The sequence below is a fragment of the Ranitomeya imitator genome, chromosome 4 (assembly GCF_032444005.1).
Source record: "Ranitomeya imitator isolate aRanImi1 chromosome 4, aRanImi1.pri, whole genome shotgun sequence".
NCBI classification, from domain to species: domain Eukaryota; kingdom Metazoa; phylum Chordata; class Amphibia; order Anura; family Dendrobatidae; genus Ranitomeya; species Ranitomeya imitator.
This window is the reverse complement of record NC_091285.1, coordinates 343,819,159-343,836,000: the sequence shown is the minus strand read 5'-3', so window position 1 is coordinate 343,836,000 and position 16,842 is coordinate 343,819,159. Positions and strand designations below refer to the sequence as shown.

The following is a 16,842-nucleotide window of genomic DNA, read 5'->3' as shown; positions in this document are numbered from 1 at the left end:
TTCCTCCGATTGTTCCTCTCCTGGTTTTGGCTTACACATACTGAGGTAAAATACTGACTAAATACTCGGTGTGCACGACTGTTCATTTTATGTTAACATTTCGTGAAATCTGACACAAAAGCCCAGAAAAGTGCTGCAATTTGCACACATTTTCCAGCACAGTAAACACTTGTTTGTGCAGTTATTTTGACGCCGTCCACAGATTCTCTACTAAGCATACGTTTATTCTGATAATTCCATACTGAACTTTCATATATTTAACACAGAAACTTCATAATTTTCTGATTCATACATCCTTCATGTTAGAAGGGGTTAACCGCATATCTGAAAAGACGCAACAATCTTCCATCTTCCTCATTTTGTGACCACCAAAAACATGGCGCCGTGTCACCGCACATAGACTCCTCTCACGACACCTGGAGAACTGCTTTACGTCACACTGGCAACACGGACCTTTACGCTGGCAAAAGTTTGTTGACTTCCGTAGTGCTCAGCATCGGCACTTGTGATTGGTCGGCTGTCTTCAGTATGTCAAGTCGTCCAATGGCGGTGGCGATTGTTGCTGGTTTAAACATGGCGGCACCCAGTCACAGTGGATAGGGTTTCCCGTAAAATAAATCATCCAGTCGCGATCAGTGCTGGAATCCCGGCGAGCCGGTAATGTGGGGAGGAAATGTCGAGCGACCCAGGAAGAAAGCAGTTCTGGAAAAGGAACGTCGCTAAGATGCCGGGAAGGTGCGTGTGACCGGGGACATGGCCGGGTGTAGCGCTGCGGAGTCCATGGCCGCCCCTCCTCATCATACTGCAGGGTCCGTCATGTGCAGGTGGCGAGGTGGGTGGGACCGGCAGCACGAGCTGTCAGCCATTGGTGGGAGTAGAGCTGTGCTGTTACCTAGGTGATAGGACTGTCATGGGGGGCAGGAGGCTCAGCACCAGGTGTGGTCTATAGGAGGACTGTCATGGGGGGCAGGAGGCTCAGCACCAGGTGTGGGCTATAGGAGGACTGTCATGGGGGGCAGGAGGCTCAGCACCAGGTGTGGGCTATAGGAGGACTGTCATGGGGAGCAGGAGGCTCAGCACCAGGTGTGGGCTATAGGAGGACTGTCATGGGGGGCAGGAGGCTCAGCACCAGGTGTGGGCTATAGGAGGACTGTCATGGGGGGCAGGAGGCTCAGCACCAGGTGTGGGCTATAGGAGGACTGTCATGGGGGCAGGAGGCTCAGCACCAGGTGTGGGCTATAGGAGGACTGTCATGGGGAGCAGGAGGTTCAGCACCAGGTGTGGGCTATAGGAGGACTGTCATGGGGGCAGGAGGCTCAGCACCAGGTGTGGGCTATAGGAGGACTGTCATGGAGGGCAGGAGGCTCAGCACCAGGTGTGGGCTATAGGAGGACTGTCATGGGGAGCAGGAGGTTCAGCACCAGGTGTGGGCTATAGGGGGACTGTCATGGGGGGCAGGAGGCTCAGCACCAGGTGTGGGCTATAGGAGGACTGTCATGGTGGCAGGAGGCTCAGCACCAGGTGTGGGCTATAGGAGGACTGTCATGGGGGCAGGAGGCTCAGCACCAGGTGTGGGCTATAGGAGGACTGTCATGGGGAGCAGGAGGTTCAGCACCAGGTGTGGGCTATAGGAGGACTGTCATGGTGGGCAGGAGGCTCAGCACCAGGTGTGGGCTATAGGAGGACTGTCATGGAGGGCAGGAGGCTCAGCACCAGATGTGGGCTATAGGGGGACTGTCATGGGGGGCAGGAGGCTCAGCACCAGGTGTGGGCTATAGGAGGACTGTCATGGTGGCAGGAGGCTCAGCACCAGGTGTGGGCTATAGGAGGACTGTCATGGGGGCAGGAGGCTCAGCACCAGGTGTGGGCTATAGGAGGACTGTCATGGTGAGCAGGAGGTTCAGCACCAGGTGTGGGCTATAGGAGGACTGTCATGGTGGGCAGGAGGTTCAGCACCAGGTGTGGGCTATAGGAGGACTGTCATGGAGGGCAGGAGGCTCAGCACCAGGTGTGGGCTATAGGAGGACTGTCATGGAGGGCAGGAGGCTCAGCACCAGATGTGGGCTATAGGGGGACTGTCATGGGGGGCAGGAGGCTCAGCACCAGGTGTGGGCTATAGGAGGACTGTCATGGTGGCAGGAGGCTCAGCACCAGGTGTGGGCTATAGGAGGACTGTCATGGGGAGCAGGAGGTTCAGCACCAGGTGTGGGCTATAGGAGGACTGTCATGGGGAACAGGAGGCTCAGCACCAGGAGTGGGCTATAGGAGGACTGTCATGGTGGGCAGGAGGCTCACCATCAGATGTGGGCTATAGGAGGACTGCCATGGTGGGCAGGAGGCTCAGCACCAGGTGTGGGCTATAGGAGGACTGTCATGGTGGGCAGGAGGCTCACCATCAGATGTGGGCTATAGGAGGGCTGTCATGGTGGGCAGGAGGCTCAGCACCAGGTGTGGGCTATAGGAGGACTGTCATGGTGGGCAGGAGGCTCAGCACCAGTTGTGGGCTATAGGAGGACTGTTATGGTGGCAGGAGGCTCAGCACCAGGTGTGGGCTATATGAGGACTGTCATGGGGAGCAGGAGGTTCAGCACCAGGTGTGGGCTATAGGAGGACTGTCATGGGGGCAGGAGGCTCAGCACCAGGTGTGGGCTATAGGAGGACTGTTATGGTGGCAGGAGGCTCAGCACCAGGTGTAGGCTATAGGAGGAGTGTCATGGTGGGCAGGAGGCTCAGCACCAGGTGTAGGCTATAGAAGGACTGACATTGGGGTAGGAGGCTCAACACTAGGTGTGGGCTATAGGAAGACTGACATGGCATTGGGGGGGCAGGAAGCTCAGCACTGGGTGTGGGCTTTTGGGAGGACTGCCATGGTGGGGGGCAGGTGGCTCAGCATCGGGTGTGAGCTATTAGGAGGATTGTCATGGGGGGGCAGGGAGCTCAGCGCCAAGTGTGGGCTGTAGGTGGCCATCAAGCTCTATGGACTAGTCATCCCTGTATTCTCAGCCAGAAGGATCCTGAAGCTGGAGGCCGGGCTCTTAATAGGGGCCCCTATATGTTACACTGCCATGAAAAGCAGTATCTCCCAAATCTAATGTCAGGAGGCGTCTGGATAGGGTCCTGTGGGTGGCAGAGCGCCTGTCACATCTGTTGTAGGACATACCTGTATTCCCCATTTCAAAACCAAATCATTCAGTTGTTGGTGGTTGTGGAGCTTGGTCCGTGTAGGTCTAGCCCCCGGTGTGATCTCGCCCTTATGTCAGTATCTGTAGGGTTACACCCCGCTGTCAATTTATTTCTGATTGTGAATGGAAGAGTAAGGTCATGTTCAGACGAGCAGATGCAGAAATCATCCAGTTTCCTTCCAGAAAAAAATCAATTTTTTATCTGTGTCTACTTTGTAAATTACCGTACATGAACAATTTAAGAAATAATAAAATGTCAGATACAGGTCCCTCTCTTAGTAATTATATTGGATGTATGACAATGCATGAGATCCTGATCGGGTAACCTGTATGTAAAGGGTTACTTTGCGCACGCAGCACTGTCACACTGCCTGCCTGGATCCTGTTTTTGGAGCCAAATTACGGTAATAATAAAGTGTGAACTGTTCCCAGGATTTGTTCAGACCTGAAATCAGGTCACTTAGGAAAGATTGCAAATCAGAGGTGTGACACTGTCCCTATGCGGGCACACCTCGCTGCCGCTCTCAATTTATTAGTATTGTGCTTCAGCTGTTATATTTTAACCCCTTAGTGACAGAGCCAATTTGGTACTTAATGACCAGGCCAATTTTTGCAATTCTGACCACTGTCAGTTTATGAGGTTATAACTCTGGAACGCTTCAACGGATCCCGCTGATTCTGAGATTGTTTTTTCGTGACATATTGTACTTCATGTTAGTGGTAACATTTCTTCGATATTACTTGTGATTATTTATGAAAAAAACGGAAATATGGCGAAAATTTTAAAAATTTTGCAATTTTCAAACTTTGTATTTTTATGTCCTTAAATCAGAGAGATATGTCACGAAAAATAGTTAATAAATAACATTTCCCACATGTGTACTTTACATCAGCACAATTTTGGAAACAAAATTTTTTTTTGTTAGGGAGTTATAAGGGTTAAAAGTTGACCAGCAATTTCTCATTTTTACAACACTATTTTTTTTGAGGGACCACATCACATTTGAAGTCATTTTGAGGGGTCTATATGATAGAAAATAATGAAGTGTAACACCATTCTAAAAACTACACCCCTCAAGGTTCTCAAAACCACATTCAAGAAGTTTATTAACCCTTTACGTGCTTCACAGGAACTGAAACAATGTGGAAGGAAAAAATGAACATTTAACTTTTTTTTGCAAACATCTTAATTCAGAACCATTTTTTTTATTTTCACAAGTGTAAAAGCAGAAATGTAACCATAAATTTTGTTGTGCAATTTCTCCTGAATACGCCAATACCCCATATGTGGGGGTAAACCACTGTTTGGGCGCACCGCAGAGCTTGGAAGTGAAGGAGTGCCGTTTGACTTTTTCAATGCAGAATTGGCTGGAATTGAGATCGGACGCCATGTCACGTTTAGAGAGCCCCTGATGTGCCTAAACAGTGGAAACTCCCCACAAGTGACACCATTTTGGAAACTAGACCCCTTAAGGAACTTATCTAGATGTGTGGTGAGCACTTTGAACCCCCATGTGCTTCACAGAAGTTTATAATGCAGAGCCGTGAAAATAAAAAATATTTTTTTTTTCCACAAAAAAGATTTTTTAGCCCCCAAGTTTTTATTTTCACAAGGGTAACAGGAGAAATTGGACCCCAAAAGTTGTTGTCCAATTTATCCCGAGTACGCTGATGCGCCATATGTGGGGGTAAACCACTGTTTGGGCGCACGGCAGAGCTCGGAAGGGAAGGAGCGCCTTTTTGGAATGCAGACTTTGATAGAATGGTCTGTGGGCATTATGTTGCGATTGCAGAGCCCCTGATGTACCTAAACTGTAGTAACCCCCCACAAGTGACCCCATTTTGGAAACTAGACCCCCCAAGGAACTTATCTAGATGTGTGGTGAGAACTTTGAATGCCCAAGTGCTTCACAGAAGTTTAGAATGCAGAGTCGTGAAAATAAAAAATATTTTTTTTTTCCACAAAAAAGATATTGTAGCCCCCAAGTTTTTATTTTCACAAGGGTAACAAGAGAAATTGGACCCCAGAAGTTGTTGTCCAATTTATCCCGAGTACGCTGATGCTCCATATGTGGGGGTAACCCACTGTTTGGGCGCACGGCAGAGCTCAGAAGGGAGGGAGCACCATTTGACTTTTTGAGCGCAAAATTGGCTGTCGTGTTTGGAGACCCCCTGATGTACCTAAACAGTGGAAACCTCCCAATTCTAGCTCCAACCCTAACCCCAACACACCCCTAACCCTAATCCCAACCTGATCCATAATCCTAATCACTAACCCTAACCATAATCACAACCCTTACCCCAAAACAACCCTAATGTCAACCCTAACCATAACCCTAATCAAAACCCTAAATCCAACACACCCCTAATCCTAATCTCAACCCTAACCTCAAACCTAACCCTAATCCCTATACACCCCTAATCACAACCCTAACCTTAACCCTAATCCCAAACCTAACCCTAATCCCAAGCGTAACCCTAATGCCAACCCTAATCCAAACCCTAACCCTAATCCCAGCTCTAACCCTAACTTTAGCCCCAACCCTAGCCCTAACTTTAGCCCCAACCCTAGCCCTAAGGCTACTTTCACACTTGCGTCGTTTGGCATTCCGTCGCAATCCGTCGTTTTGGACAAGAAACGGATCCTGCAAATGTGCCCGCAGGATGCGTTTTTTGCCCATAGACTTGTATTGCCGACGGAACGTGACGGATGGCCACACGTCGCGTCCGTCGTGCACTGGATCAGTTGTGTTTTGGCGGAGCGTCGGCACAAAAAAACGTTCAATGAAACGTTTTTTTGTACGTCGCATCCGCCATTTCTGACCGCGCATGCGTGGCCGTAACTCCGCCCCCTCCTCCCCAGGACATAGATTGGGCAGCGGATGCTTTGAAAAACTACAGCTGCTGCCCACGTTGTGCACAATTTTCACAACGTGCGTCGGTATGTCGGGCCGATGCATTGCGACGGCCCTGTACCGACGTAAGTGTGAAAGAAGCCTAACCCTAAATTTAGCCCCAACCCTAACCCTAAATTTAGCCCTAACCCTACCCCTACCCCTAACCCTACCCCTAACCCTAATTTTAGCCCCAACTGCTGTTCTCCTGCCGGCCGGCAGATGGAGACAGATGGCGGGCGCACTGGGCATGCGCCCGCCATTTTCTTCTGCCGGCGGCCAGGAGGAGCAGCAAGAGGATCCAGGGACCTAGGTGAGTATGCTAGGGTCCCCGAATCCCCCTATTTCTCTGTCCTCTGATGTGCAATCACATCGGAGGACAGAGAAATTAAAAAGAGATCGCGTTTTTTTTTTGTTTTGTTTTTGGCGATCGACGGTAAACGGTTAATTACCGGCGATCGCAAATGCGGGGAGGGTTAAAAACCCCCCGAATCATGTTCTCTGGGGTCTCGGCTACCCCCGGCAGCCGAGACCCCCGAGAAAATTGGCCTCTGGGGGACGCTATATACTTTTTCCACAGCGCCGTTAATTAACGGCGCTGTAGTTTAACCCCTTCATGACCCAGCCTATTTTGACCTTAAAGACCTTGCCGTTTTTTGCAATTCTGACCAGTGTCCCTTTATGAGGTAATAACTCAGGAACGCTTCAACGGATCCTAGCGGTTCTGAGATTGTTTTTTCGTGACATATTGGGCTTCATGTTAGTGGTAAATTTAGGTCAATAAATTCTGCGTTTATTTGTGATAAAACGGAAATTTGGCAAATTTTGAAAATTTCGCAATTTTCACATTTTGAATTTTTATTCTGTTAAACCAGAGAGATATGTGACACAAAATAGTTAATAAATAACATTTCCCACATGTTTACTTTACATCAGCACAATTTTGGAAGCAAATTTTTTTTTTGTTAGGAAGTTATAAGGGTTAAAATTTGACCAGCGATTTGTCATTTTTACAACGAAATTTACAAAAACATTTTTTTTAGGGACCACCTCACATTTGAAGTCAGTTTGAGGGGTCTATATGGCTGAAAATACCCAAAAGTGACACCATTCTAAAAACTGCACCCCTCAAGGTACTCAAAACCACATTCAAGAAGTTTATTAACCCTTCAGGTGCTTCACAGCAGCAGAAGCAACATGGAAGGATAAAATGAACATTTAACTTTTTAGTCACAAAAATTATCTTTTAGCAACAATTTTTTTATTTTCCCAATGGTAAAAGGAGAAACTGAACCACGAAAATTGTTGTCCAATTTGTCCTGAGTACGCTGATACCTCATATGTGGGGGTAAACCACTGTTTGGGCGCAGGGCTTGGAAGGGAAGGAGCGCCATTTGACTTTTTGAATCAAAAATTGGCTCCACTCTTTAGCGGACACCATGTCACGTTTGGAGAGCCCCCGTGTGCCTAAAAATTGGAGCTCCCCCACAAGTGACCCCATTTTGGAAACTAGACCCCCCAAGGAACTTATTTAGATGCCTAGTGAGCACTTTAAACCCTCAGGTGCTTCACAAATTGATCTGTAAAAATGAAAAAGTACTTTTTTTTCACAAAAAAATTATTTTCGCCTCAATTTTTTCATTTTCACATGGGCAACAGGATAAAATGGATCCTAAAATGTGTTGGGCAATTTCTCCTGAGTACGCCGATACCTCATATGTGGGGGTAAACCACTGTTTGGGCACATGGTAAGGCTCGGAAGGGAAGGCGCGCCATTTGACTTTTTGAATGGAAAATTAGCTCCAATTGTTAGCGGACACCATGTCGCGTTTGGAGAGCCCCTGTGTGCCTATGCATTGGAGCTCCCCCACAAGTGACCCCATTTTGGAAACTAGACCCCCCAAGGAACTTATCTAGATGCATATTGAGCACTTTAAACCCCTAGGTGCTTCACAGAAGTTTATAACGCAGAGCCATGAAAATAAAAAATAATTTTTCTTTCCTCAAAAATGATTTTTTAGCCTGGAATTTCCTATTTTGCCAAGGATAATAGGAGAAATTGGACCCCAAATATTGTTGTCCAGTTTGTCCTGAGTACGCTGATAGTGGGGGTAAACCACTGTTTGGGCGCACGGCAGGGCTCGGAAGGGATGGCACGCCATTTGGCTTTTTAAATGGAAAATTAGCTCCAATCATTAGCGGACACCATGTCACGTTTGGAGAGCCCCTGTGTGCCTAAACATTGGAGATCCCCCAGAAATGACCCCATTTTGGAAACTAGACCCCCAAAGGAACTAATCTAGATGTGTGGTGAGGACTTTGAACCCCCAAGTGCTTCACAGAAGTTTATAACGCAGAGCCATGAAAATAAAAAAAAAAAATTATTTTCTCAAAAATGATCTTTTAGCCTGCAATTTTTTATTTTACAAAGGGTAACAGGAGAAATTTGACCCCAAAAGTTGTTGTCCAGTTTCTCCTGAGTACGCTGATACTCCATATGTGGGGGTAAACCACTGTTTGGGCACATGCCGGGGCTCGGAAGTGAAGTAGTGACATTTTGAAATGCAGACTTTGATGGAATGCTCTGTGGGCGTCACGTTGCGTTTGCAGAGCCCCTGATGTGGCTTAACAGTAGAAACCCCCCACAAGTGACCCCATTTTGGAAACTAGACCCCGAAAGGAACTTATCTAGATGTGTGGTGAGCACTTTGAACCCCCAAGTGCTTCACAGAAGTTTATAATGCAGAGCTGTGAAAATAATAAATACGTTTTCTTTCCTCAAAAATAATTATTTAGCCCAGAATTTTTTATTTTCCCAAGGGTTACAGGAGAAATTGGACCCCAAAAGTTGTTGTCCAGTTTCTCCTGAGTACCCCATGTGTGGGGGTAAACCACTGTTTGGGCACACGTCGGGGCTCAGAAGGGAAGTAGTGACTTTTGAAATGCAGACTTTGATGGAATGGTCTGCGTGCGTCACATTGCGTTTGCAGAGCCCCTGGTGTGCCTAAACAGTAGAAACCCCCCACAAGTGACCCCATTTTAGAAACTAGACCCCCCAAGGAACTTATCTAGATATGTGGTGAGCACTTTGAACCCCCAAGTGCTTCACAGACGTTTACAACGCAGAGCCGTGAAAATAAAAAATCATTTTTCTTTCCTCAAAAATGATGTTTTAGCAAGCATTTCTTTATTTTCACAAGGGTAACAGGAGAAACTGGACCCCAGTAATTGTTGCGCAGTTTATCCTGAGTATGCTGGTACCCCATATGTGGGGGTAAACCACTGTTTGGGCACACGTCGGGGCTCGGAATTGAGGGAGCACCATTTGACTTTTTGAATACGAGATTGGCTGGAATCAATGGTGGCGCCATGTTGCTTTTGGAGACCCCTGATGTGCCTAAACAGTGGTAACCACTCAATTCTACCTCCAACACTAACCCCAACACACCCCTAACCCTAATCCCAACTGTAGCCATAACCCTAATCACAACCCTAACCCCAACACACCCCTAACCCTAATCCCAACTGTAGCCATAACCCCAATTCCAACCCTAACCCTAAGGCCATGTGCCCACGTTGCGGATTCGTGTGAGATTTTTCAGCATCATTTTTGAAAAATCCGCGGGTAAAAGGCACTGCGTTTTACCTGCGGATTTTCCGCGGATTTCCAGTGTTTTTTGTGCGGATTTCACCTGCGGATTCCTATTGAGGAACAGGTGTAAAACGCTGCGGAATCCGCACAAAGAATTGACATGCTGCGGAAAATACAACGCAGCGTTTCCGCGCGGTATTTTCCGCACCATGGGCACAGCGGATTTGGTTTTTCATATGTTTACATGGTACTGTAAACCTGATGGAACACTGCTGCGAATCCGCAGCGGCCAATCCGCACCGTGTGCACATAGCCTAATTCTAAAGGTATGTGCACACGCTGTGGAAAACGCTGCGGATCCGCAGCAGTTTCCCATGAGTTTACAGTTCAATGTAAACCTATGGGAAACAAAAATCGCTGTACACATGCTGCGGAAAAACTGCACGGAAACGCAGCGGTTTACATTCCGCTGCATGTCACTTCTTTGTGCGGATTCCGCAGCGGTTTTACAACTGCTCCAATAAAAAAATCGCAATTGTAAAACCGCAGTGAAATGCGCAGAAAAAAACGCGGTAAATCCGCAGCGGTTTAGCGGAATAATCCGCAGAGGACCAGAATACGTGTGCACATACCGAAACCCTAACCCTAACCCTAACCCTAACCCTATTCTAACATTAGTGGAAAAAAAAATTTCTTTATTTTTTTATTGTCCCTACCTATGGGGGTGACAAAGGGGGGTGTCATTTATTATTTTTTTTATTTTGATCACTGAGATAGATTATATCTCAGTGATCAAAATGTACTTTGGAACGAATCTGCCGGCCGGCAGATTCGGCGGGCGCACTGCGCATGCGCCCGCCATTTTGGAAGATGGCGGCGCCCAGGGAGAAGACGGACGGAGCCCCGCAGGATCGGTAAGTATGATGGGGTGGGGGGGCAGCACGGGGGGGGGGGAATCGGAGCATGGGGGTGGGAATGGGGCATGGGGGGGTGGATCGGAGCGCGGCAGGTGTGGAACGGAGCACGGGGGGTGTGGAACGGAGCACGGGGGGGGTGGAACGGAGCACGGGGGGGGTGGATCGGAGTGCAGGGGGGGTGATTGGAGCACGGGGGGGTGATTGGAGCACGGGGGGAGCGGACAAGAGCACGGGGGGGAGCGGAGCACTGGATGGAGGGGAGCCGGAGCAGTGTACCGGCCAGATCGGGGGGCTGGGGGGGCGATCGGTGGGGTGGGGGCACATTAGTATTTCCAGCCATGGCCGATGATATTTCAGCATCGGCCATGGCTGGATTGTAATATTTCACCCGTTATAATAGGCGAAATACAAATCGCTCTGATTGGCAGTTTCACTTTCAACAGCCAATGAGAGCGATCGTAGCCACGAGGGGGTGAAGCCACCCCCCCTGGGCTAAACTACCACTCCCCCTGTCCCTGCAGATCGGGTGAAATGGGAGTTAACCCTTTCACCCGATCTGCAGGGACGCGATCTTTCCATGACGCCACATAGGCGTCATGGGTCGGATTGGCACCGACTTTCATGACGCCTACGTGGCGTCATGGGTCGGGAAGGGGTTAAGTACCCTTAGCGGCCGCCGTTAAAAGGCGTATCGGCGGTCGCTAAGGAGTTAATTGTGCTTTGCTTCCTCACAATGATAATGGCCGCTGCTTCTTTTGAGTGAAGTCAGGCATGGTTTTTTTTTATGTTCAAAGACTGACTGAGTCTAAGGCTCGGTTCAGACCGGCCATATTTCATGGTCCGTATATGGCCCGGCATGCACGGACTCGCCTGATTGCAGCCTGGCCTGTATACGGACTGTGAGATGCGGACTTCTGAACCTTGCCTTAGGACTCCCTCAGATGTGTATTAGGCTGTCGTCACACTATCAGTATTTGGTCAGTATTTTACATCAGTATTTGTAAGCCAAAACCAGGAGTGGAGCAATTAGAGGAAAAGTATAATAGAAACATATGCACCACTTCTGTATTTATCACCCACTCCTGGTTTTGGCTTACAAATACTGAGGTAAAATACTGACCAAATACTGATAGTGTGACGGCAGCCTTATACAGACAGCACACTCACCAATCTTATTCATTAGGCCATGTTCACATGCAAATTTTCAGCTGCTTTTCACAGTACCAGCGATGTCTAAGGGTATGTGTCCACGGTCCGTAATGACGGCGCTTTGGATGGAGCGGAAAATTTGCTCCGCCCAAAGAGCATCCCCCTTCTGTACACGCGGTGATTCCGGATGTGTTCATTGTACACATCCGGAATCACCGCATCCCATACATAGGGCCCTGTGATCTAAAAAGATGCGCCGCATGTCCGTAAACGCAGGGCCGCCGGATGTGTGTTTGCACGTATAGTGGAGACAGGATTTCACTCCACTATGCTGTAACATCAGGACACTGTGGTTTGAACGCTGCGGTTGCACGCAGCGTTGAATCCGCAGCTAATCCGGATGTAATCCTGAATGTGGACACGCACCCTAAGGGTATGTTTCCATGGTCAGGAGTGGCTCAGTATTTGTTCTTTGTCACTTTAAATAATGCTTACTGAAAGTTGGCTTCTGGGAAAGAAAAACAAGTGATTTCCTGTTTGCAGATATATTGGGATATGTTCCCACGGTCAGTAAACGCTGTGGGTTGGACGCTGCATATATCTGTGTTTTTCATGCGGATTTGTGTGTGTTTTTGAAAGCTAAGTAAAGATATATAAAAAAAAATAAAAAAAATGATGTAATTTCTTATCCAACCTCTTCTTTTACATACTCTATTGAAGAATAATGTTTACACACATAGATCTATCTCTCTATCCATCTATCTATCATCTATCTATAGCTATATCTATCTATCGTATCTATTTATGTATCGTAGATAGATACGATAGATGGATAATACCAAGCCTGATGTTTAGTAATAAACATAATAAAATGGTAATAAAGAGTTAGGCCGGGATCACACATGCAAGAAACTCGGACCATTTTTGCATCCTAATACCCGACAATGCCTCCGGCACTCGGGACCGGAGTGTGCGGCTGCATGTATTTCTATGTAGCTGAACGCTCCGGTCCTGAGTGATATTATTGATGCCAGAGACTCGTGCAAGTTTTTCGCAAGTGTGACCCGGTCACGTGCACGGCAATTCTCGCGGTAAGCTAAGTTATCACGAGAACTGCAGTGGACGCGGACTTCCAGCAATGTTACAGGTAAGAGGTCATTTAAAGGGCCACTGTCACCCCCCCTCCAGCCGTTATAAACTAAAAGAGCCACCTTGTACAGCAGTAATGCTGCATTCTAACTAGGTGGCTCTTTTAAATTTTGGTGCATTTATTCCCAAAATAAAGCATTTTATAACTTCTCCAAAATACCTGTCTTTAGCCAGGGAGGCAGGTCCTCACCCCCCTGCTTGAAACGCCACACTGCCATCACTCAGATCTTCAGGGGCGCTGGGTGCCGCCCCCTCTGCGCTGTTTTCGCATGAAATCCGGCGCCTGCGCTGTGTAGTACTGTCTGGGGCAGGCGCAGTGACCTCTGGCCGTCTGACGTCATGGCCAGGCTTGCAGACTGTGCATGTGGTTTTGCCCCCTGTGTCTTTTAATGCATAGTGGAGATGGGATTTCAGGAAATGCCCTCCACTACGCTGTAACATCTGGACGCTGTGACTGTATGCAGTGTCAAACCTTTCCTGACCGTGGAAACATACCCTAGGAGAATTCGGAAATCTCATGCACACACATTGTTTTTTTTTGTCCTCAGTATTTTGTGCAATACATTTGTTATTGCAAAATGCAGCATGTCACTTGTTTCAGTGTCTTTCGGGTGGTGCAAAACCTGCTGGAGAAATGCTTAAAAAACGGAGGGATCAGTTTTTGCTGTGTTTTGGTGCCAAAACCTGATGAAGTAGAACCTGATTTTTTATTTTTTTATTTTATGCACTAAACTTTATCATCATACACAAGAGACAAATGTACCCTGACAAAAACACAAGAAAAACTAAGAAAAAACTGCTGTTTTTGAAGTAAATTTTTTACTGCCAAGAGAGCAGGTTTTTCCTGCCTGAAAAAATGCATAAAAAACGCAACTTGTGAGCATAGCCATGGGGTTGTTCAGATGAGTCTCTCAATACGTGTGAAAAAAAAATTGCAGCATGTCTTACACACTTCTGATGAGACTTGCCCATTCAAAGCTATGGGGGACAAAAAAATATTGTATCCCATATGGACCATCTGTGCCGCATCCAGGGTGTACGGATATATTGTAGTTACTAAAATAGGAGAATCTATTTGGTCTTGTATATTTAATTTACTGTTGATGTATAAAAATGGATTGTGCAAAAATGAAAAATACAGGAATACAGGTGAAAATTGTCTGGAGGAACATAGGACAATTTTTCATACGCTTGCCTGAAACCTGTCGTAGGCTCCACTCTATCCAAATCGATGAAGTTAAATGGATCCATCAGGCTCAGAGCAGATCCTATTCTGGTCTGTGTTTGCTGATCACACTATACAGAAGGCTTCCAGACATCTGCTGCCCTGCCTTACAGAACGCATGTTTAGTGGTACATTTTTACTAAAAATGAGACCTTCCAGGGGTCTTCTTATTGGCTTACAAGCACATCTTGTCATGAAACATAAATGGAAGTAACTAGGATGATACCTGAGACAAAGAAACAATCCGTTTTCTCATGTGTGAATGTAGCTCTACTTTTGGAAAGCTGGGAATCGCGGTATGTTCACTCATGGCGTTTTTGCTGTTTTTTTTTTTTTTTTCTAATTCAAATTTTACAGTACCAGCAAAATCTGAGATTGCAGAAATCTCACACACACACTTGGGTTTTATTGTCCTCAGTATTTTGTGCTTTGCATGGTTTTTGAAGAATTGAGCATGTCACTTCTTTCAGCGTTTTTCACCCATTGAAAGAAATGGGTGGTGAAAAAATGCATAAACACAAGTAATCATGTTTTGCTGCATTTATAGTGCCAAAGCCTCATGAAATAGAACGTGATTTTTTTTTCCCTATATTTTGTCAGCATGCACAAGAGACAAATGTAGCATGACAAAAACACAAGAAAAAAACAAGTAAAACCTGAACAAAAGGACACGTTTGAACATAGCCTGACAGTGCATCTACCAAGGGTGTTAATGATCCAAACTTCTGGCTCATGGCTAATAGAGGTCATAGATTGATAAAACATAATGAGAGAGTTAATGTTTCTATTTTGAGTCCAGGGTTGGATACAGCACTTTTTTTTTTTTTTATAAACGCCGACTCTGTCCGCAGTGCCCCGGTATGCTTTGTTCGGTCAGGTTACCATCCCTTGTTTGACATCAATGATGGAGTAGTCTGTTGCACTATTCTTTCCTAAAACATGAAAATGTCAAGTCAATGTGTAGGAATTGTGAGTCAGAGGCGCCGTCATAGCTAGTATAAGACGTCTGTATATAAGAGCCTAGCCCACCTCTCCCCACCCGAGTGACTACTGCGGATCAGCTATAAGGCAGCATCATTCATGACAAATCCAGTTTCCTTAAGTAGCCTGCTATTCCTCCAGCTGCTATAGGTAGCACCTAATGTAATGGGAACAAGTCAGTTACTGCCGTCTCCTGAGATCTGAGGGGTGTATTTAGTTAATGCTCGTAAAAACAAGCTACTTTGCAAGTTAATTTTTCTTCAATTTTTCCAGCTACCTCTCCCCTTTGTCCGGCACTAGCTCGACTTTTCTATTTGACTGTTTAATGCTCTGCACCAAGGTGGATTCGCCACTACTGTTTCTTGGCGTGATGGCCAAACCTGTGCAAAACATACAAGCATTGCACTGAAGCCACTTTTCCCCTAACCCCGGCCACCTCTGTGCAGCCAAAACACTGTTCTGGAGCTGTAGAGAAATGGCTGTCTCATATGTCAGCACATGGCGCACACAGTACAGGCCAGTGGTGCGACTATGGACTGGTCTGAACTGTCAATTAAGCAGAAGAGCCTGCTCCCCAACAACCTGGAAGTTGGGCGGTTGGGTGCGCCTGACCGATGTAACAGACTATCATTCAATTATATTGCTTGGAAACTAAGGAAATTGGGGAAAAAAGTGATTTATTGGTTTGCATGAAAGAATCTTGTATATGGATGTCCTCTGTAATTAACAGTGATGTACGCCTCTGTGTATTATGGGAGCATACATTAGGGATTTCTTCTCTTAAACGCACAGAACATAACCCATATCACGATGCAAACTTAAGATTTGGTAAAACAAAGATGCTCTTTAACGTTTATAGCTTTAAAGGGGTTTTCCAGGTGCACGAATTATCAAAGCCATGTGAAGCATATCAGAAATGAAGAAACCCATATTTACCGTCTGTAAACCTTCTGCTCTGCTCCACAGCAGTTGTGTGATCGCCAGCTGCTCACATTCTGGTGCAGTCCATGCAAAGCACAGAGCGCAGAGATTTCCTGTCTGTGCTTTGAAGGGCTGAGCCAGCAGCTTTACAATGAACGGTGAGATCTTGGGTAGTAGGGTGTAGCTTGTGATCCTCGTCTAGCTTGGAGTGACTGGTGATGAACATAGGGAAGAAGAGCACATTGCTGGCTCCACACAGAGCAAGTAATCTGATCCGCTTGTCGCTTTGTGCAGAGGATATGGTGCAGGGTGTATCAGAGTGTTAGGCCGGAGTCACAATACAGTGAGATACGGCCGAGTCTCGCAGGTTAAAAGCAAGCTCTAGCACCGGCACTCCGGAGCGGAGCGTGCAGCTCCATGTATTGCTATGCGGCCGCACGCTCCGCTCTGGAGTGCAGGTGCCAGAGCTTGTTTTTAACCTGCGAGACTCGGCCGTATCTCGCTGTGTGTGATCCTGGCCTTAGATTACTACTGGGCTCATTTGGTGAGGTCGATTCATTAAGCCATAGGTCAGAGTAGACACCCACTTCCGGGTCATTGGTGCAGACAGCTGAAGGACACATGGCGGAATGAGAGCTCTGATACTCTGGAATTACAGGTAGAGATGAGTGAACCCAAACTGTAAAGTTCAAGGTGCGTACTGGACATCTAGGGTCCGGTGCTGAACTCCGAACACCGACTTCTCTTGGGAGACAGATATTACTATGCCTATTTGCGGGTCCCCATTGACTTCTCTGGGGCTCGAGTCTGGGTTGAGGTTCAAGTAGAGTTC

General features: G+C 47.0%; 1 protein-coding gene across 1 annotated transcript in view; it reads left to right on the top strand.

Annotated features, from left to right (window-relative positions):
* The first annotated feature begins 533 nt into the window (after positions 1 to 533).
* The window catches only part of TBC1D22A (TBC1 domain family member 22A), an 859,623-nt gene continuing 843,314 nt past the window's right edge, over positions 534 to 16,842 (top strand). The window contains exon 1 of the mRNA XM_069764980.1: positions 534 to 735. Within this exon, the coding sequence (XP_069621081.1) occupies positions 674 to 735 (62 nt within the window). The 5' untranslated portion in view covers positions 534 to 673. The remainder of the gene's footprint in view (positions 736 to 16,842) is intronic.